General features: G+C 39.3%; 1 protein-coding gene across 3 annotated transcripts in view; it reads left to right on the top strand.

Annotated features, from left to right (window-relative positions):
- The window catches only part of LOC134790200 (zwei Ig domain protein zig-8-like), a 673,220-nt gene that overhangs the window by 195,707 nt on the left and 459,223 nt on the right, over positions 1-18,290 (top strand). For all 3 annotated transcript variants that reach the window (XM_063761032.1, XM_063761031.1, XM_063761033.1), the window contains exon 3: positions 11,232-11,395. In XM_063761032.1, the coding sequence (XP_063617102.1) occupies positions 11,232-11,395 (164 nt within the window). The remainder of the gene's footprint in view (positions 1-11,231; positions 11,396-18,290) is intronic.

Raw genomic sequence — 18,290 nt, 5'->3', positions numbered from 1 at the left:
ACTGTTCAGGGTGCCTAGCCAAGGTGACAATTGCTATCGCTTCGACAGGGAAACGCTTTGTGTCTGTCTATCACTCTTCCGTATTAGTGCGACAGTGACAGCTGCGTTACGATCGTCCAAATAAAAACGTTACTTTTGACACTTGTTTGACACTGACATATCCGATCCATATCGTTTCAATGTCTAGTATTTGACGTATCTCATTGTTCGAATACAGCTGTGGCATGTTGTCTACGGGGCCAGGGTGCCTAGCCAAGGTGACAATCGCTTATGACAGCGAAACGCTTTGTATCGCTCTATCAAGCCCGTCACAGGCGGAGCGATAATACATATATCGGCAGATACCGTAAGATACGGCATCTTACGATATCTTATCGATATGACAGAGACCACACACGAACCTGTATTATATATATTTTGGTATCTTACGATATCTTATCGCAATGCATCTTAAGATACCTTAATATGTTATACCTCGGTATATATCGTCTTTCACAATGTAGGTGCTAGACAGAGAGCGACATATATTTTAGTATCGTTGGCGTGTGTGGTGCTTAGCGATACTCTAAGATATCTGTCGGTATCTTACGGTATCTCCCAATATATTATCGCTCTGTCTGTGACGGGCTTAACTCTTCCATATTAGTGCTACAGTGACAGTTGCGTTCCGTTGGCTACGGAGCGTAAACGATTGGCAAGTTGGCTACGCACCCAGGTAATATTGGTACTTTACTATTTTTAGATTAATAAGTGGGGCTTAATCGTTTTTTGTTTGATAATAAATATTGAAGCGTTGAAAAACAAGGCCAGAATGTGGTAAAGTCAATAGGGGTAAGTGTGGCTGCGGGTTAAGTGTGGCTGGCCTTTACATTAGGACCTGGGGGCCTACCGCGAACCACGTTCTACGTGTTGCCTCTCTGTCGCAATTGTAAATTCGTACGTAAGTGTGACAAGGAGGCAAAGCGTTCGCGGTAGATCCTCTGTATATGCATTGATTAGTATTTATAGCGAGTTCATACACATGCTACTTGCGTTTAGTTGTACGTATATAATCCGAGTAAAATCGAAATGTCTGTCTGTCAGATATCTTATGCCTTTCTCTTACAGAAATCTTTCAGTTGGAAACATAAGTTCCTCACCACGTAGACGTAGGCACCAGTTTTTACGAAAGCGACTGCCATCTGACCTTCCAACCCAGAGGGAAAACTAGGCCTTATTGGGATTAGTCCGGTTTCCTCACGATGTTTTCCTTCACCGAAAAGCGACTGGTAAATATCAAATGATATTTCGTACATAAGTTCCGAAAAACTCATTGGTACGAGCCAGGGTTTGAACCTGCGACCTCCGGATTGAAAGTCGCACGCTCTTACCGCTAGGCCACCAGCGCTTCTTCTTGCCGCTAGGCCACCAGCGCTTCTTTTTGGAATACAGTTTATTAAATAAAAAAAATTAAGGATTTTAGTTTCTAGAACAAAGAAAGATGGGAAGCCCTGGCTTGGCCCTTAAACCAATAAGGATAAGCGATATGTCACAGGATAAGTTATTCAAAGAGTTAAAACTTTTACTATGGCAGCTAGTCCCAAATCTTTGTGTGAAATAAGTTATCGCTGCATAAAAGCAGTGCAAGTTGTAATATAGTTTTTTTTTCGATAGGTACTAAGTTCCTGTGTAGCAGATCATGAAGGTTTTGTAATTGTCGATGATTTTGTGTCACGATATTTTAGTTTTTTATGATGTTACAAATCTGCCCATCCTCCTTTAGTTTATAATTCTCCCTCACTCCCATTGAATATAACTCGTTGTATACCAGTTAGATACAGTTGTATTCTAATATTGTTATTCCTAGTTTATTGACAGTATAGGTACCATTTACGATGTTGCTCCAATCAAGTCTTGCATTCACCATGCGTGTCTGATTCGCTCGCTCCGATAGACCATTCTGCTGTGGATGTTGCAATGTAGCAACCACCATTAAATGTCGTTAGTTTGAACTAAAAATGTGTGCAATAACTTTATTCTATTATTTATTTTGTTTTGTGTTTTCGTCACTTTGAGATTTGTGAGAAAGAGAAAAAATAACAGAGGTATTTTAAGTTTTATAAACAAGGGAGTCCTTATCTTTTACAAGATATCCGTACGAGTACTTCTTTAATATAGTCTGGCAAACCAATATTGTCAGTAAACAAAGTATAGCAGTAAATAATAGCATAAGAAATAGACAGTAAGTAAAATGTTTCTGCCTATCATATGCTGCTCCACTGAAAAGCGAATCTAGCTATACTAAGTATTATTATGATGGAATGGAAACTGGTAGCTAAAAGGCTTCTTTCCAATTAAACCGGTTTCAAACCCCAGCTTGGTCCAATAAGTTTCTCTGGCGTTATTAAGAAATATCATCTGATATTTCCAGTTGATCCCGAAGGAAATCCAAGGAAATCTGCATACCTACAGATGTAGGGTGAATACTTTATTTAAAGAAATATAAAGACGACCGGTCTGGCCTAGTGGGTAGTGACCCTGCCTATGCAGCCGATGGTCCTATGTGTGACGAGCAGAGATAGGTATTTATATGTTCCTGAGTCATGGATGTTTTCTATGTATTTAAGTATTTGTATATTGTATTAACGTTGTCTGAGTTACCACAACACAAGCCTTATTGAGCTTACCGTGGGACTCGGTCAATTTGTGTAAGAATGTACCTATAATATTTATTTATTTATTTATAAAGATGTACATCAAGATGCCTATGTCTATTGTGCTCTACTGTGTCTCTGTTACTCATCCTAATTTTACCTGTTTTGTAATCTACACTTTATTCTTCAGATTGTTCGGTATATTTTCCTTCATCGGACAATATGTTCAGTTAATTAAGATCATCCATCAGCCCGAGGGTCTCTGATGGTCGATTGATTAAGTCGGTGTTGTCATTTTTTGCAGTGATTGATCCTGTTCAAGATTTGGGGTTTATAAGGAAGGCTTTATTAATTTGTTTTTGGATAGCTAGAAAAAACAACTAATCTTACACTAACTGATTGTGTTCGTACATTCGCCCACAAGTACAAGGTGCTTACAAACATTACCACAAACATCACACACCTATCACACTTTATTACCAAGGCGCTATAGTGCTTGCGTTTGAATCTTGTACAGAGTTGACTTTTGAGTGATGGCATGATGATAATGATGGTGGTTTATTCTGACGAAGAAAATATAAATAAATCCAAAATAATTGACTCCATTCCCGCTTAGTTTCCTTGCTGTACATTAATAGAAATGGGAGGATGATATCAAAAAGATTGCAGGCCCACTCCAGTGGCTGTGGCTGGTGGTCTGAGAACTAGCAAATCGGGCTTCTTGGAAGAGGTTCGGAGAGGCGTATGCCCAACAGTGGGCGCATACTCACTGAGTAAGAAGAGAAATACTTATAGAAACTTGCTTTACAAGATATGACCTAGATAAAGTAGTTGAAATTCAAGTACATAGAACTGAAAATCACTGATCTTGATAACGAGTACTGTTCAGAATTCATATAAATGTAAAATTATTCAATTAAATTTGATTCAGTAAGTTGCAATAGCTCTTCGAAGTGCTTCCGTCGGATCGCGAAGCACTGAGAGCGGAAATTTCGCTTAGCACTAACTCTGTTATTACTATTACGTCGATCAAGGAATACCCGGTCTGGATTAGCTTCTTTAAGGAGATATTTTGCTCGTGAGGATTTTACATTTTGACTGTTTTTTCAACTATTAAAAATACTCTGCGTGGTGAACTTTTAGGCAGACAACGTGTGGTCATATCGCTAAAGTGCCATCTTTTCCAGACAATCTTATGCATTTATATTTATGCGTTTTGAATAGGGGGTATTATTGCAATGTTCTGCCGCCAGAGTGCAGCACTAGCTCCTGTAGTAAACCATAGAGTAACTTATACACACTGTGCCTTAAACTGTTTTTTGACAAGTTTTCACAGACAATAAAATATGACATTGATGCATCAAGGCGGTTAACAAGGGCCTACCGGGAAATGCGAAAATCGAAATTTAGTTACCTATCTGCCACTTTATCGGTCGAATAAGCACGAGAGATAGAGAGGTTAGATAACGAAATTTCGATTTTCTTGTTTCGCGGTAGACCCGCAGATTGTGACGGATAGCCTAGCCTAGCGCCTCCTACGCAGAGTTTCGCATAATATTCCCTATTGATCTTTTGTGTTGTACGCTTCACATCGTACCTAATAGTATACATATTTTTTTATTAAAACAACAGATTCAGCGTGATTTGTATGTTAGCGCGAACGCCGCAATGTCTGCAGTGGTTCCGCGGTCCGTATCGCAGGGACGCAATTTAGATCGCTTGCCGAGGGTCTACTGCGAAAATCAATAAATCGTTACCTGCCTCGGTATCACTCCTGCATATTCGAGCGATAAAGAGGTATAACAAAATTTTGATTTTCAATTTTCGCGGTAAGTCCTGACCTGACTTACATAAACCGGTATAAAAGCGTAGACATGTTAAGGTGCCACCACATATATAGAACGCCATTTACTCATAGGTATAGTACGGTCTCAAGAGTCTACACTGTACTAATAAAAATATTATGTTATGTTTTCCAACATAAGTGGGATTGGAAAGAGTAATTCTTCTGCGAGTGGGGTAAAGAAGAATAAACCACTGAGTACAGCATTCGGCGATGCCCTCTTCGTGGCTATCCTGGCTGACAATCTAAATGCCTTGACACCTGACTGCCTAATTATGCATGTCATACAATTAAAAATATGTTGTACGAGTATACCTGAGATCTCAAGGTCACACAACACTGGTTCACAAAGTGATGAGAATATCCGCACTCTGATTGGTCAGACCGCAGGCGGCCAGAATCCATCATCGGATTATTGACTGGCGGTTGACCGCGACAATAATTGTCTAGCAACAGTTCTCGAAAATAGTTTTAGCCAAATATTTAATTCCAAAACACATTCTGTCTGCGGCCTTTAAAAAATTGTTGGTTTGTTGTTTCAGCTAAATAAATAATTAAAAAAAATCTAAATAATAGTTCAAGTAGGTGATTTGACACAGCTGCAAAAAATCATGTGAGTGTATAATATGTATATATTCTTGTGTAACTCGCTGTACATAACACAATACAATAGGACAACAGAATAAATAAATGAATTGGGATCGCAGCGACCCTTCCTGCGAGAATAATTTAGAAATTAGGACACAGAAACACTAAGGATAACGAGACTGAGAATACAGTCAAAAAATTGGTCAAAGGGCAGTGCACACCGGTTTCGAGTGCGTATACGTGCGCTAAAATGTTGGAGCCGTAGGTAAAGGTATAATAGTACTACCGTACAGAAAGGAAACTTCCTACAGAACCGAAGTTTGACAGCGGTTCAGGGTCGAATCATGCTGTCCCTTTCTAATATATGGCGATATTGCCATTGCCTTTCGGCTATTTAGGGTTGTCAAAATTCAAGCCATTATATTATCTGTGGTCGTGCACGCAATGGGACGTCAAGTTGTGTCAACCCTAATAATTGCTCGGAGCAATGCTGAGCCGAACGGAGCCGCGTTTGCTCGAAGAGAGGAGTTTCGCACCCCTGGTCACGCCCGTGGTCACGGTGTGCCGTCTCTCATTAAGGATCCGTACTACGTATATCAAAACGCGCATGAGCACGTCTCCACTCACACATAAGGTATGCCTTAAAGGCTTTTGTGAAGTTGTGTAGTATAACTAACATTACAACTAACATTACATTTTACTGTGATTTGCTTTAACTTGTAATATTGTAAAACAAACATATTTTGAATTTCATACAGATCTTAGTTTCTCAAGTTAAGCCCATATAAGTTTGCAAACGGAAGACGTTATTCCCTTCTGATGTTGGAAACAAAAGGCGATAACGTAGTAACGTATATAGAGGCAGTTACGACCTTTTTACGTATAATATTTTAAATAGTGATGTGCTGTTGCTGTGTATTCTGTTCCCGGAAATATTCTGTATTTTATTTCTTCTTTAGTGTCAGAATTATGGGCCTATTTTTAGTTGAACTATATTTATATTTTTAGTTTGGCAAGCCATTTCCGTCAGTAGAAAAAGGCGGCAAATAAATAAAATGTAAGCGCGAAGGCAACCCTTAAAAAAATTAAATTAGCGCCTTTTTCTTAAGACAAGGAGAGTTTTCCACAGTATAGTTTATGGGTAATAAGCTAATGCTCAGGAGAGTCTTCAAAATATACTTTTAGGAAACATCTAAATATTGAAAATGCAAAGGATAGGAAAGGATAATGAAAAATCATAACTTTCTCATCTCCCTTTCTAAGATGGAAATAATTCTCAACACGTCTCCCGGAACATTCACAATATTCCCATTCCCAGCCTGAGTAACATCCCTATAATATAACTATTCCTAAGATTACAGTCGCGCGTGTACACTAAAGTGCAGGCGCTTCGCAATTTCCGCACTCGTTCAACGCCCGGAAGCAAAAAGACATATGTGCACACGTGCACTATAAAATCTGTATGTAGATACAACCTTACCTTACTTATATACCAACTTTAACATTGATACGCAAAAGGGCGTATGTGACAAAGAAATTCGTATGGAGATTGGACTTAATATATTTGCACGGTAGTTTTGGAGTTTAGTAAAGGTGGCTTAATAGGAAGATATTGGCTGTTAAGCTCTTTTAGATTGGTGTTTATGGGAAAACACGTTTTAGGCTGATGTGTTTACGGCTGCAATCACAGGCTGAGGGGAAATGACAATTTATGACGTTACTTCCACGATCACTTAAAACAGTACCTAGATTTTCAGTGTTTGCTATAGCTATAGGTACTAACGTACAGAACCGGCACAGAGAACTATTTTTGCCATTAGTTGATGTTGTTTTGACATCTAACCATAGAAACGGAGCGTGAGTCTCTCGACCTAAACGCGTAAGCTCCATGAATTTTATCGCGCTTACAGCGTTTTGGTCGCGTGGTACAGGTTGTTGCAACAATTTCATTGTTTTGTATGGCTTCTCTACACGGTGGCTAAAAAATTATTGCATTCCCGTTGCCAGGGAGGTTTTGGGATTATACTGAGCAACTTTTACTATGACAACAACCCCGAAATCGCGAAAAAAAAATTACTCTTCCATAGAAAATGGACCAGCCAAAATGTATGAAACAGCCAAATTTTATTTTTCGCGATTTCGGGAATGGTCCCATAGTAAAAAGTTGCTCAGTATAATCCCAAAACCTTTCTGGCAACGGGAATGCAGTTATTTGGCCAACCTGTATAGTACCTAATAATAAATCAATGGGTGCACCCATTGATGCTAGTTTTTATGATTGGAGCGCAACTCATGCACTTTGGGGCTATTCATAAATTACGTCATTTCAAATTTGGGGGGGGGGGGGGTTCTGGACATCGAATGATGGCAGCTGATGGTAGCACGACGTAGGAGGAAACGGGGTCATTCGAAGCATGATTTTTGGATGATTTTAGGGGCGGGGGGGGGGGGGGGGTGGGGGGGGTGGGGTGGGGGGGGGGGGTGGGGGGGGGGGGTCAAATATCGTCAAAAAAAGATGACGTAATTTATGGACAGCCTCTTTCTTTTCATTTTGCATGCACCAATCAGCGTGAGTTTCAAGGTCGTATTATAATGAGATCAAAGTTGCAACAAGTCGTTAAATCTAAATTAGGCTCATGGGTGGGTACAGTCACCTGCAATAATATGGTACACAATGAAGGCCGCAAAAATATCTGATACGATCTTATTTGTAGAGCTATAAGTGCGTGTTACATATTTTTGCGGCGTTCGAAGAGTAACATATTATTGCAGGTGACTGTACATACTCAACAATTTTGGGTATCATATTTAATATTTCCCGTAACAACTGAAATAAATGCACACGAGGAAAAAAAAATGGGTATCATTAATTGTATTTCCTTTTCTATATTGTTGTTTCGTTTTCCAAATAAACATTCCATTCTTAGCTACCAGCCACCCTAATTCGAAAAACGTGTTTAAATACAGAAATAAACGGTCTATAGTACATACAAATTACTAATAAAGTCGCATAACTAACAACCGCTTTTGCCGCCACGCCCTTAAATGCCCTCAAATGAAATAACCTGTTAACCTTTAATTTACCCCTCTTTATTTATTTGAGGGTCTTGTTTAAACAGGCTTACGTGTAATGGGTTTTATCTACGTATGTAAAAGTTGGTTTAAGAATGGTTCTTGTTACACCGACGCGTTGCCGCGCTTCGTGCTAAGTCATAGAGAAATATAGTAAGCATAGCTTCAGCTTCCCCAGTTTTTAGTACCAAAACGACTATTAGTTTCGTAGTCGACATCTAGCATCGAGTAGCGTAATTATCAGTACGGCTACTTGATAATAATTGGTAAGGAAACATACTCACTTACCTACTTACTTACTGCTGTGGCGCATAGACCCGAAAGTGCATTTTGGCCTCCGACACCAAAGACCTCCGACGCCATGCTGCTCTGTACAGTCACCACACGGGATTTTTATGCTAAGGGTTCTTGCTAAATTGGAAATCCTATAACATAAGTATTGAACAACCAATTTAGCTAGGACCCTAAATGGCGAAACAATCGCGGAGCGTGATGTTACAAAGCCCTTTCTGTCCAATCGGCGACGCCGAGTTCGCTAGTCTTTTTGCACTTCGTCTCTCCAGCGGTACCTAGAGCGTCCAGCGTAAATATATACCAGAATTACTATAAGTAGTCAAATGGACCTCACGGTGTAAAAGTGATCCTTTACCCTGCATACATTTACCTAGCATATTTTATTACCATATATTTTCCTTCCCATTTATTAAACAGTGTAGAAGCTCTTAGAATCCTTTGTTTTAAAAGGGATTTTAGAGTGGCACTTTAAGTTTAGGTATGATAGAAAACGGATACATTTTAACTTTTATCCAGACTCTTATGTGCAGTCGGGTTAGTACTACCAGTCGGGTTAGTCTATAAAACAATACAGTCATTCGACGAAGCCGTCTAATAGAACAATCGCAATATTGTCAGTAGCTCGTACTACTTACAGGCCGGCGAACGTGTCTTATTTGAAATGTTACGGTGCTACTACTAATATGGAAAAGTGATAGAGAGAGACAACGCGTTTCGTTGTCGTAGCGCAAGCGATTGTCACCTTGACTAGACTAGCTGGTTGTCTAGGCTCACCGGCCACTGCGGTACCTACTAGTTCCAAATTCACGAGTATTTGCAACTTGAAAGGCTGCCTAGCCTTATATTATAAGGCGCCTGCTTTATAAGGTTTTTCTTAGATATTCTTATATGAAAACGCTATATTTCTATCATCTTTATCCTTGCCTCCTTCTTTCTCCTTATTGTTGAGCATTACTATAGTATAGATGTACAAGTTACCAAAAGTTTCCAAAGAGTTGTATTAACTCTCGGAAATTTCACGGAAAATAAAAAAAACATTCTTTTTGAAAATAGGATTATATAGATTACTATACAAGGGTCATTATCTGAGAATATGTCTGCGGTCACGTTTAATTGCTACAACATTTTGTATGGGTCGCGGCAATCAGACCGCAGTCACATATTTTATTAGAATGACCCCACACACTAATGTGTTTATATGTTTCATGAGGAAATTTTGCAATTTAGTATATCAGTCAGCAATTTACTGCCCTGCTAAGCCAAATAGCGCTATCTTAAAAGAAACTTCATTGCTAACTTATACCTACTTTAGTTTCTATTACTGAGAATTCCATTTTCAAAATATTTTTTTTTTAGATAGCGCTATTCGGCTTAGGACGGCAATATACGCGTATTAAAGCGCTCTGATCCTTATCGTCTCTATCCTTACTAAAAACTTGAGCAGTCCCCTGTCACCGCCTATTACTACGCTAGTTTACTCGCTATCGGCAGATTATGCTAATCGCCGTGTATGTAAAACCGATTAAAGCCGACATAAATACCTTGCACATAAAATACGTGGTATATGCGCTATGAAGCGTTTACGTAACTCGATGTAACCATACAACAGCTATATGAGCCTCTACCATCAGTTTTAACATTGACATAACGCTCACGTCTACGTAATTTACTTTCTGTACATCTCGCTTGCACTATTGCTCGCATATGCGAGTACGAGCGAGATGCATAGAAAGTAAGTTACGTAAACGTGAGCGTTATGTCAATGTCAAAACTGGTGGTAGCCGTAATGGTGGGTTATAACCGCGAAAACGAAGTTTGCAGATTGCGTGCATCTTTCTCTGTCACTCTAATTAAGTCTTCATTGGAGTAAAAGAGAAAGATCCCCGCAATTTGCGAATTTCGGTTTTCGCGGTAGCCCCCCTGGCGCTTTTATACTTTCAGGCCAATTCGAAAGTCCTGACATCAAACCGATATTAGAATATACTAGCAACCCGCCCCGGCTTTGCATGGGTTACAAAGAACCTTAACAAATTATATACTTATGTAAACCTTCCTCAAGAAACACTCTATTGATAGGTGAAAACCGCATGAATCGCGAACATTTATATACATATGTACACATACAGTTTTATAAAGTGTAGTGATATGTAACCTTCATGCTTGCCAAATCCCTGTTTGTTTACCACTACTCTGATAAAAACACCTGACCGTAACATTACGTCAGTGAGTTCAAGACTTTTTGTTCACAACGCCGACTTTTTGTCCACAACGCCGAGTGCACGAGTGCTCCGCGCCGTCTAACGATGATTGATTGACGCGGTGTCGTTGGCCGAGTGAAATTTCAAAAAATGTCGGGCTACTTCATTGTGTTAGCATTGATGCCTTTGTTCTGAGTTTATATGAACTTTGAGTTTTATTGTATAATGTGGCACATTTTTAAGCTGCAATTGTATTCATTACGCTTCATTCACATTCGTGTTGACACAAACATATTATGGCGTAATTTAACAAATTTGTAGAGCTTAGCTGTAGAGCTAGGACTACAATACAACAAAAAAATTTTTTTGGGCTCATAGAAACCTTATGTTGCTGAGAATATTCTATCAATTTCGACTCATATCTTTGATATCAATATTGAAACTTAATCGTTAAATTAATAGTATTTAAAGCAGATTTTGCCTATTTAATTTAGAGGGTTATCATACCATGTCATACTGCATATGCAAATTATGTATTAAAACTAAAATAAGTTATTTCCGGTGTTCATATAATATGTATTTATTACAAACTTTTTGTTACAGTGACAAGTGACGTCGCCGGCGGCGCGCCGATCAACTCCCTCCCAGGCGGCGCCGCCGCGCGCCTCGCGCCGTCCTTTGACGCCGCCACGCCGAGAAACGTCACAGCACTAGTGGGCAAGTCGGCGTACCTGAGCTGCCGCGTGCGCAACCTTGGGAATAGAACGGTAAGTTGAAATCAAATGAATGAATGAATGAAAATGAATGTTCAATGAATGAAAGTTTATTCAGAGGAACCGTACAGTAGATGTTATGAATATTAAAAATTGTTGTCCCGTAATAGTTAGGGTGATTGCTTTAGTTACTGGCCACTACATGCGTAGTAATTGGCCATTTCTAACAAATTTAGTATACCTACTTTATTTTCATCACCTATTTTCTAAAAGCGGACATTAAACAACATTACAAATGACTGATCCCCTGAAAAATCCCTTTCTCCCCCCTCCCCCTACTTCCCCGTCCGTCCCCTCCGTCGTCGTCGTCGTCCGTCTTCTTCGTCGTCGTCGTCGTCGTCCGTCTTCTTCGTCGTCGTCGTCGTCGTCGTAGTCCATCTTCTTCGTCCGTTCCCTTTTCCGTCTAAAAATTCATAAGGCGTATAAAAATCATTTTTACCCCAAGCAATAGACAAGACGCAGTTCCCCGCTTCCTTTCGAAACAAGCTGCAGAAGCAAGATCGCAATTATCTCGAACAATTAGACGGCGCCGGCCGCAACGGAAACGCAACGGAGACGCAGCGGGGCGGCCATTATAGGTCCGACTTGGGGGATTTTCGCTTAGATGGGTTTTTTGTCATTGTTATAGAGGTAGAGGTGTGTTTGGAAAATTTTATGTTGATATTGCACGGAAGTCTGTATGAAGTGATTATTTATTCATTAACAATGGAAAAATAAATTAACAATAATACTTACTTAACCTTAATAGGTACTACTTAACTATATTTTAGCTTTAGAAAGAAGGTAAAACAAGCGATCTTTTTATCCAAAAACTATTGTTTGTAATAAAGACCTTATGTTAGTGTACTATGGTACAGTCGAGGACATAAATATGTATACATTTCTTCACCTAACCCATTTTAGTAATTAGTACGTTTGTGAACTAGGCTAACGTATATGCCCGAACCCTTGGAAAACCTCGTCCTACCATCTGCATCAGTCTAAAATTTATTGTGCAAATAGGCCACAAGGGCTCTTTCATAAGATTAAACTTATTTGTTTCATGAATAATTATATTATTATTGTGCGTCCATAGGCTACGGTGACTGCTTACCATCAGGCGGGCCGTATGCTAGTTTGCCGACGATGTGGTATTAAAAAAAATGATAATTCGGCAACATTTGTTGCGAAAATAAACCTTAAAAGTGAAGTCTTAAAATACCCCAATGAGTTAGTTTAAAGTTTAAATAATAACAATGTAAGTAGGTACATTGATTAAAATTTATTTGAAAATCAAAAATAATTTTCAAAAGATGTACTAAAGTCCGTTGCGAATGAATGAAATAATTTCGTATTGATGATTAATGACGAAATCGAATCAAATATTCAAAACGATTTAAGCAGAACATACGGAGTTACGTCTTGTAGTTGATCGCAGCGCGTTTGGAGTTTTTGTGACGATGACAATTAAATTAGTCTTTCAGAATAAGCGCTGGTGTGTGAAACGTGCGACTTTCAATCCGGAGGTCGCGGGTTCAAACCCCGGCTCATACCAGTGAGTTTTTAGAAATTATGTACGAAATATCATTTGATATTTACCTGTCGCTTTTCGGTGAAGGAAAATATCGTGAGGAAACCGGACTAATACCAATAAGGCCTAGTGTCTCCTCTGGGTTGGAAGGTCAGACTGCAGTCGCTTTCGTAAAAACTAGTACTTACGCCAATTCTTAGGATCAGTTGTCAAGCGGACCTCGGACAGAAGATGATGAGATGAGATGAGATAACCCAAGGTCCCGGACCTTCAGAATAGTCAGGATCGTCTTTTCCTTAGAAGCTAATGTGATCTTACCTGCACCTAGGGTTTGCACGACGGATGCGAAATGTACGGGAAGATCCGCGGATCCGGATCCAGATCCGGATAATTTCATACATTTCGGATCCGGATTGCAAACCCTACCTGCACCATAGAGAAATGCCTGCACGACCGTTAGGTATGTTTTCAATAAGGTTGATAACTTGATAGCAAATGTTGAATGTTATAACAAAATCTAATCTGAAAATGAGCAATTCGAAACAAGCACACAAAAATATGGTAATGATAAAAAAACTACACGACCGCAAATATTCAAAATTTCGTGTTCTTTTCGCTTTCAAAAAGGAGAAAAATAATGGTAACATTCGATAAAATTTTAATAGATTGTATTACATAAACGCAATATTTCATCACAAACGTTTCAAATGCGGCAAGGCGCCACTGGTGGCGAATCAATCTCTTCTTCGTCCTCGCGTTATTCCGGGCCTTTTGTCCAAGACTTATGGGAGCCTGGGATCCGCTTGGCAACTAATCCCATGATTTGGCTTAGGCACTAGTTTTTAGCGTCTGCCTTCTGACCTTCCAACCCAGAGGGTAAAATAGACCTTGTTGGGATTATGGCGGCGAATCAGTCGTGTTTTCATAAAACGCGCTACGAAATACGACGCAAAATGTCGCCGTGTGCTACTTCCCTAAAGGTAAACAGATTTTAAAACTCATTTCGACGACGTAAACAAATAGTGCAATAATATTTCACATTAATTAAATACTCAAAATACGATTGTCGGCAGATCGGAAAAGCTCTGTTTACGACGCAGTCTGAAATGATCTGTTTGTTTTTTAAATTTATTTTTGTTCTGGAAATTATCTTCTCGATTTCTCCGTAACATTAAAGTGGAATATTACCTATATTGTTTAAAGTGTATTAACACGACTCGCTCGTTCAGCCGCGTAACTCGGCCAGGGTGGAACCTAGTTTCATTTAATGGTTAAGATTGATAAGCCTACTGTTTTGGGTTACCCATATCATTTGTTGGTATTAGGTGACGAAGCCTGTAGCTGATTTGTCTTTGTGTCCACCCCCCCTCCCCCCTTTTGCCCCCGAAAAGCCGGGCTTTGGCTATGAGAATACCGTCACGTCCAACGCGGAAATTATATGCATCGTGATTCGCCAACCATTGTGATGAGAGACGATGTGCTTTGTGAACGCTTTTTAAACGGGTTTCTTTTTATTGAATTTGCTGGCGTTATTTTTTATGTTGTTAGCATGGAAGGTTTTCGCTTTTCAGTTTAAATGTGAATCACATTTAAACTGAAAAGCGAAAACCTTTCTGATAAACCCTTTCTTTTGAATTTCTAAATTTTGTATAAAAATGACACTGACGTGAACTACTTAATATTAGTCAGGCAATGTTTTTGTCTAATTCCTTTAATTTTCGGAGTTATACTCATAATTTTTCAAAGATCCTATCGGCTCGATTCGGAAAATGAATTAGATTTCTACTAGACTTCAACAAGTTACGATACGGATAATTTAAAGATATTTGTAAGATAGATATGTCAAATTTGACGTTTCCGCGATTCTGGAGGTCCTCTTGAACGATTTCGACAAGTTATGACTTAGATATCCAAGTCACATCTAGTCGATATCTAATGTAGATCTAGTTGATCTCTAAATCATCTCAAGATCTTGTGATTATCCCGAAATCCGAATAGGCCTGTGTGTGTAATATTTTAGTCGAAATCTTTTTATACATTTACGTATACACAGTCTAGCTTAATTGACGCCTAAAACTAATATTATAACTTTGATGTGTGTGTGTGATGTGGTAACTGCCAAACGGTTTAACCGATTGGGGTGCAAATTCTTTAAAAATATTGTCTGTTTAGATGGTTGTTAGCTATTTTTGATGAAGAAAAAAACAGTCCTTTTCAGAGCTTTAAGGAGAATTTCACGAATTGTATAGCGTTGCTCCGAACAAACGTGAATTTTCAAAAGATTTACACATATTTTTTTACTGTCCCAATGGATGTGAAAAATGGCCAGTAAATAAAATAATCATGCGTAATCCTTGCCTGTCAATAAACGTTTTTATATTATTATTATATTAAATAATCAACGACTTAACGTTGAAAAAAACCGGGCAAGTGCGAGTCGGACTCGCGCACGAAGGGTTCCGTACCATAATGCAAAAAAAAAACGAAAAAAAAGCAAAAAAAAAACGGTCACCCATCCAAGTACTGACCACTCCCGACGTTGCTTAACTTTGGTCAAAAATCACGTTTGTTGTATGGGAGCCCCATTTAAATCTTTATTTTATTCTGTTTTTAGTATTTGTTGTTATAGCGGCAACAGAAATACATCATCTGTGAAAATTACAACTGTCTAGCTATCACGGTTCGTGAGATACAGCCTGGTGACAGACGGACGGACGGACGGACGGACGGACGGACGGACGGACGGACGGACGGACGGACAGCGAAGTCTTAGTAATAGGGTCCCGTTTTACCCTTTGGGTACGGAACCCTAAAAATTAGGTAATATGCGAAATACAACGCATTTCTACAGGACAGTTCATGGAATGCCTCTTCAGCACTGAAGCTAAAGTTGAACTTTTTTTTAATTCAACAGGATCCAAAGCGCAGGTCCGACGCAATCATCCAGATTTTTACAATTTTAAACGCTAAATTACGTGACAATTAGCCGCCGGCTGTGACTGACGGCCGCTCGTAAAAAACGCACTGATTCTACAAAATCCGAAACACTGGCCCCGGCAGATTACAAATGGCGTCATTTTGATGAGGCTGTGTATATTTTTACACTTTTTATTCCACTATAATATGGTGATAATATACCGGTTGATTTTTATATCTGGGAGGTAAAGTATGTTAGTTATATTGAACGACTGTCAACTAAATTGCAGATTCAGTCAGCCGCATAGGTTAACTTCATGAAACTATATTCTAGGAAACAAAATATACACACCTCCTCGAGAGCGGTCTCGGTAGCTTAGTTGGCAGAACATGGATTACTGATCCAGAGCCGCGGGGTTCAAGCCCCGCCCCCCGAGACAGTGATTTTTTTCCACTTTTAATTTATTTCGAAGTTTATACATAGGTACTGTACATAAGTATAAGTACCTAATACCTTATCAAACTGCACAACGGGACTTAATCGCGTATTTAAGTTTTAAGATTTACCTCCGACGTTTCGAGGACGGCGTTGTCCCCGTGGTCTCGGAGAAAACTGGCTCAAGTTGACATCAACATCTTCTAGCCGCGCGAGTTTTTCGAACTACCCGCACTTGGTCTTGTTTATCAGTTTGAACGTTTTGCGCACTAGGGATGTCACTCTGTCGACACACAACACTAACGATATTCGATTTATCGACTGTCGATATTCGTTCGTGTCGATATTCGTTGAGCCAGTCTTCTCCGAGACCACGGGGACAACGCCGTCCTCGAAACGTCGGAGGTAAATCTTAAAACTTAAATACGCGATTAAGTCCCGTTGTGCAGTTTGATAATGTTTAATAATCGTGAAAGTTTAAATCAGTGTTACCTAATACCTATTCGGTATTCAGCCGAATAAAGCGTAATATTCGGCCTAATACCGAATATTCGGCCATATTACCGAAAAGACCGAATAGTTACCGAATAATTGCCTAAAATTCGTGTCATCCGAGTGAAATATTTGGTCACTGACAGTGTAATGGCGAAAAACAGACCTACATTAGATGGAAACCTCCCAAAAGTAAGATAAAATATACAGGCCTATTCGGATTTCGAGATAATCACAAGATCTTGAGACGATTTAGAGATCAACTAGATCTGCATTAGACATCGACTAGATGTGACTTGGATATCTGAGTCATAACTTGTCGAAATCGTTCAAGAGGACCTCCAGAATCGCGGAAACGTCTAATTTGACATAAGTATCTATCTTACAAATATCTTTAAATTATCCGTATCGTAACTTGTTGAAGTCTAGTAGGAATCTAATTCATATTCCGAATCGAGCCGATACTTATTTATAATTCCAGGCAACTACTTAGTTCTTGACTTATAATGTTTCAAAGCACGGCCTAAAAGTACAAGTACGAGTACAAGTTGTACATGTACAGGATATATGATTAGGATATATATTAAACCATCTGCCGGCACAATGAAATTCTTTCTCCTCAATATTTTACTTAACAATAAAACCTGAGCTGCGCCCTGGAACCCATTTGTCCAAAAGGATGCTCTTAATTCAGAAACGTGACATTCGTACTCACAACCTAATATTTTAATGGTGTCTGCGACTTGCCGAAATCGCATTAAAACTGCAAATTTGCGCGCGCCCTAATGCTCCCTACGAATTGGAGGGAAGCACTTTATTCTATTCGCACTTGTTTATGTTAAGTAATGTTTATGAATATTCATAGTGGTTGTTTACTGTAACTAGGGTTTATTGGAAGTGTAATTGTATTGTCGTTTAGGAAGTTACCTGTGGTTAAGTTAAACAAAATGAGCGCTAAAAATGGTGGCTATAATGCCTCTACTAAATACGAAGTTATTTCGAAATAGTAGGCATAGGATAAGTAAGAAATGTCTCGGCTTCGCCTCGGCCGTCAATGACATGTGAACTGAGGCATTCTTATTTACTGTCCAATAGAAATAAATAAATAAATAAATAAATGTTAAATATGTCGGAACCTGACACCAGAAAGACGAATTGCAGCGTTATAGTTCATTATTTTAGACGCCTGTATAAAATCGATTAGCAATGTTGAGCTACGTATTATTTGGTTGTAACGAAATAAATAAAGTTGCGTAGAGAGTAACGCCGTCTATTGGCGCATTGTTGAAATAAAGTTGCGTAGAGAGTAACGCCACCTATTGGCGTGTTGTTGAACTAAAATGACAGGTAGAAGGCTTTGGAACGTCAAGAGGTTTCTTTCTCTTGGGTGAGCGTAAGCACGAGTTGGCATTTTTGTTATGTTGGTAGACTGGTCGAGCAGGTTTGCCAACTTGACTTGGAGGCGGGAGCAGTGTGGCTCCGCCGCTGGTAGTTCTTCTTGATCGGACCGCGCTAGAGATCGGACGTACTCGTTA

This window comes from Cydia splendana, chromosome 4 (genome assembly GCF_910591565.1).
Source record: "Cydia splendana chromosome 4, ilCydSple1.2, whole genome shotgun sequence".
In the NCBI taxonomy this organism is placed as follows: Eukaryota; Metazoa; Arthropoda; class Insecta; order Lepidoptera; family Tortricidae; genus Cydia; species Cydia splendana.
Note: the sequence above shows the minus strand (reverse complement) of the source record. Positions and strands in the feature narration are given on the sequence as shown.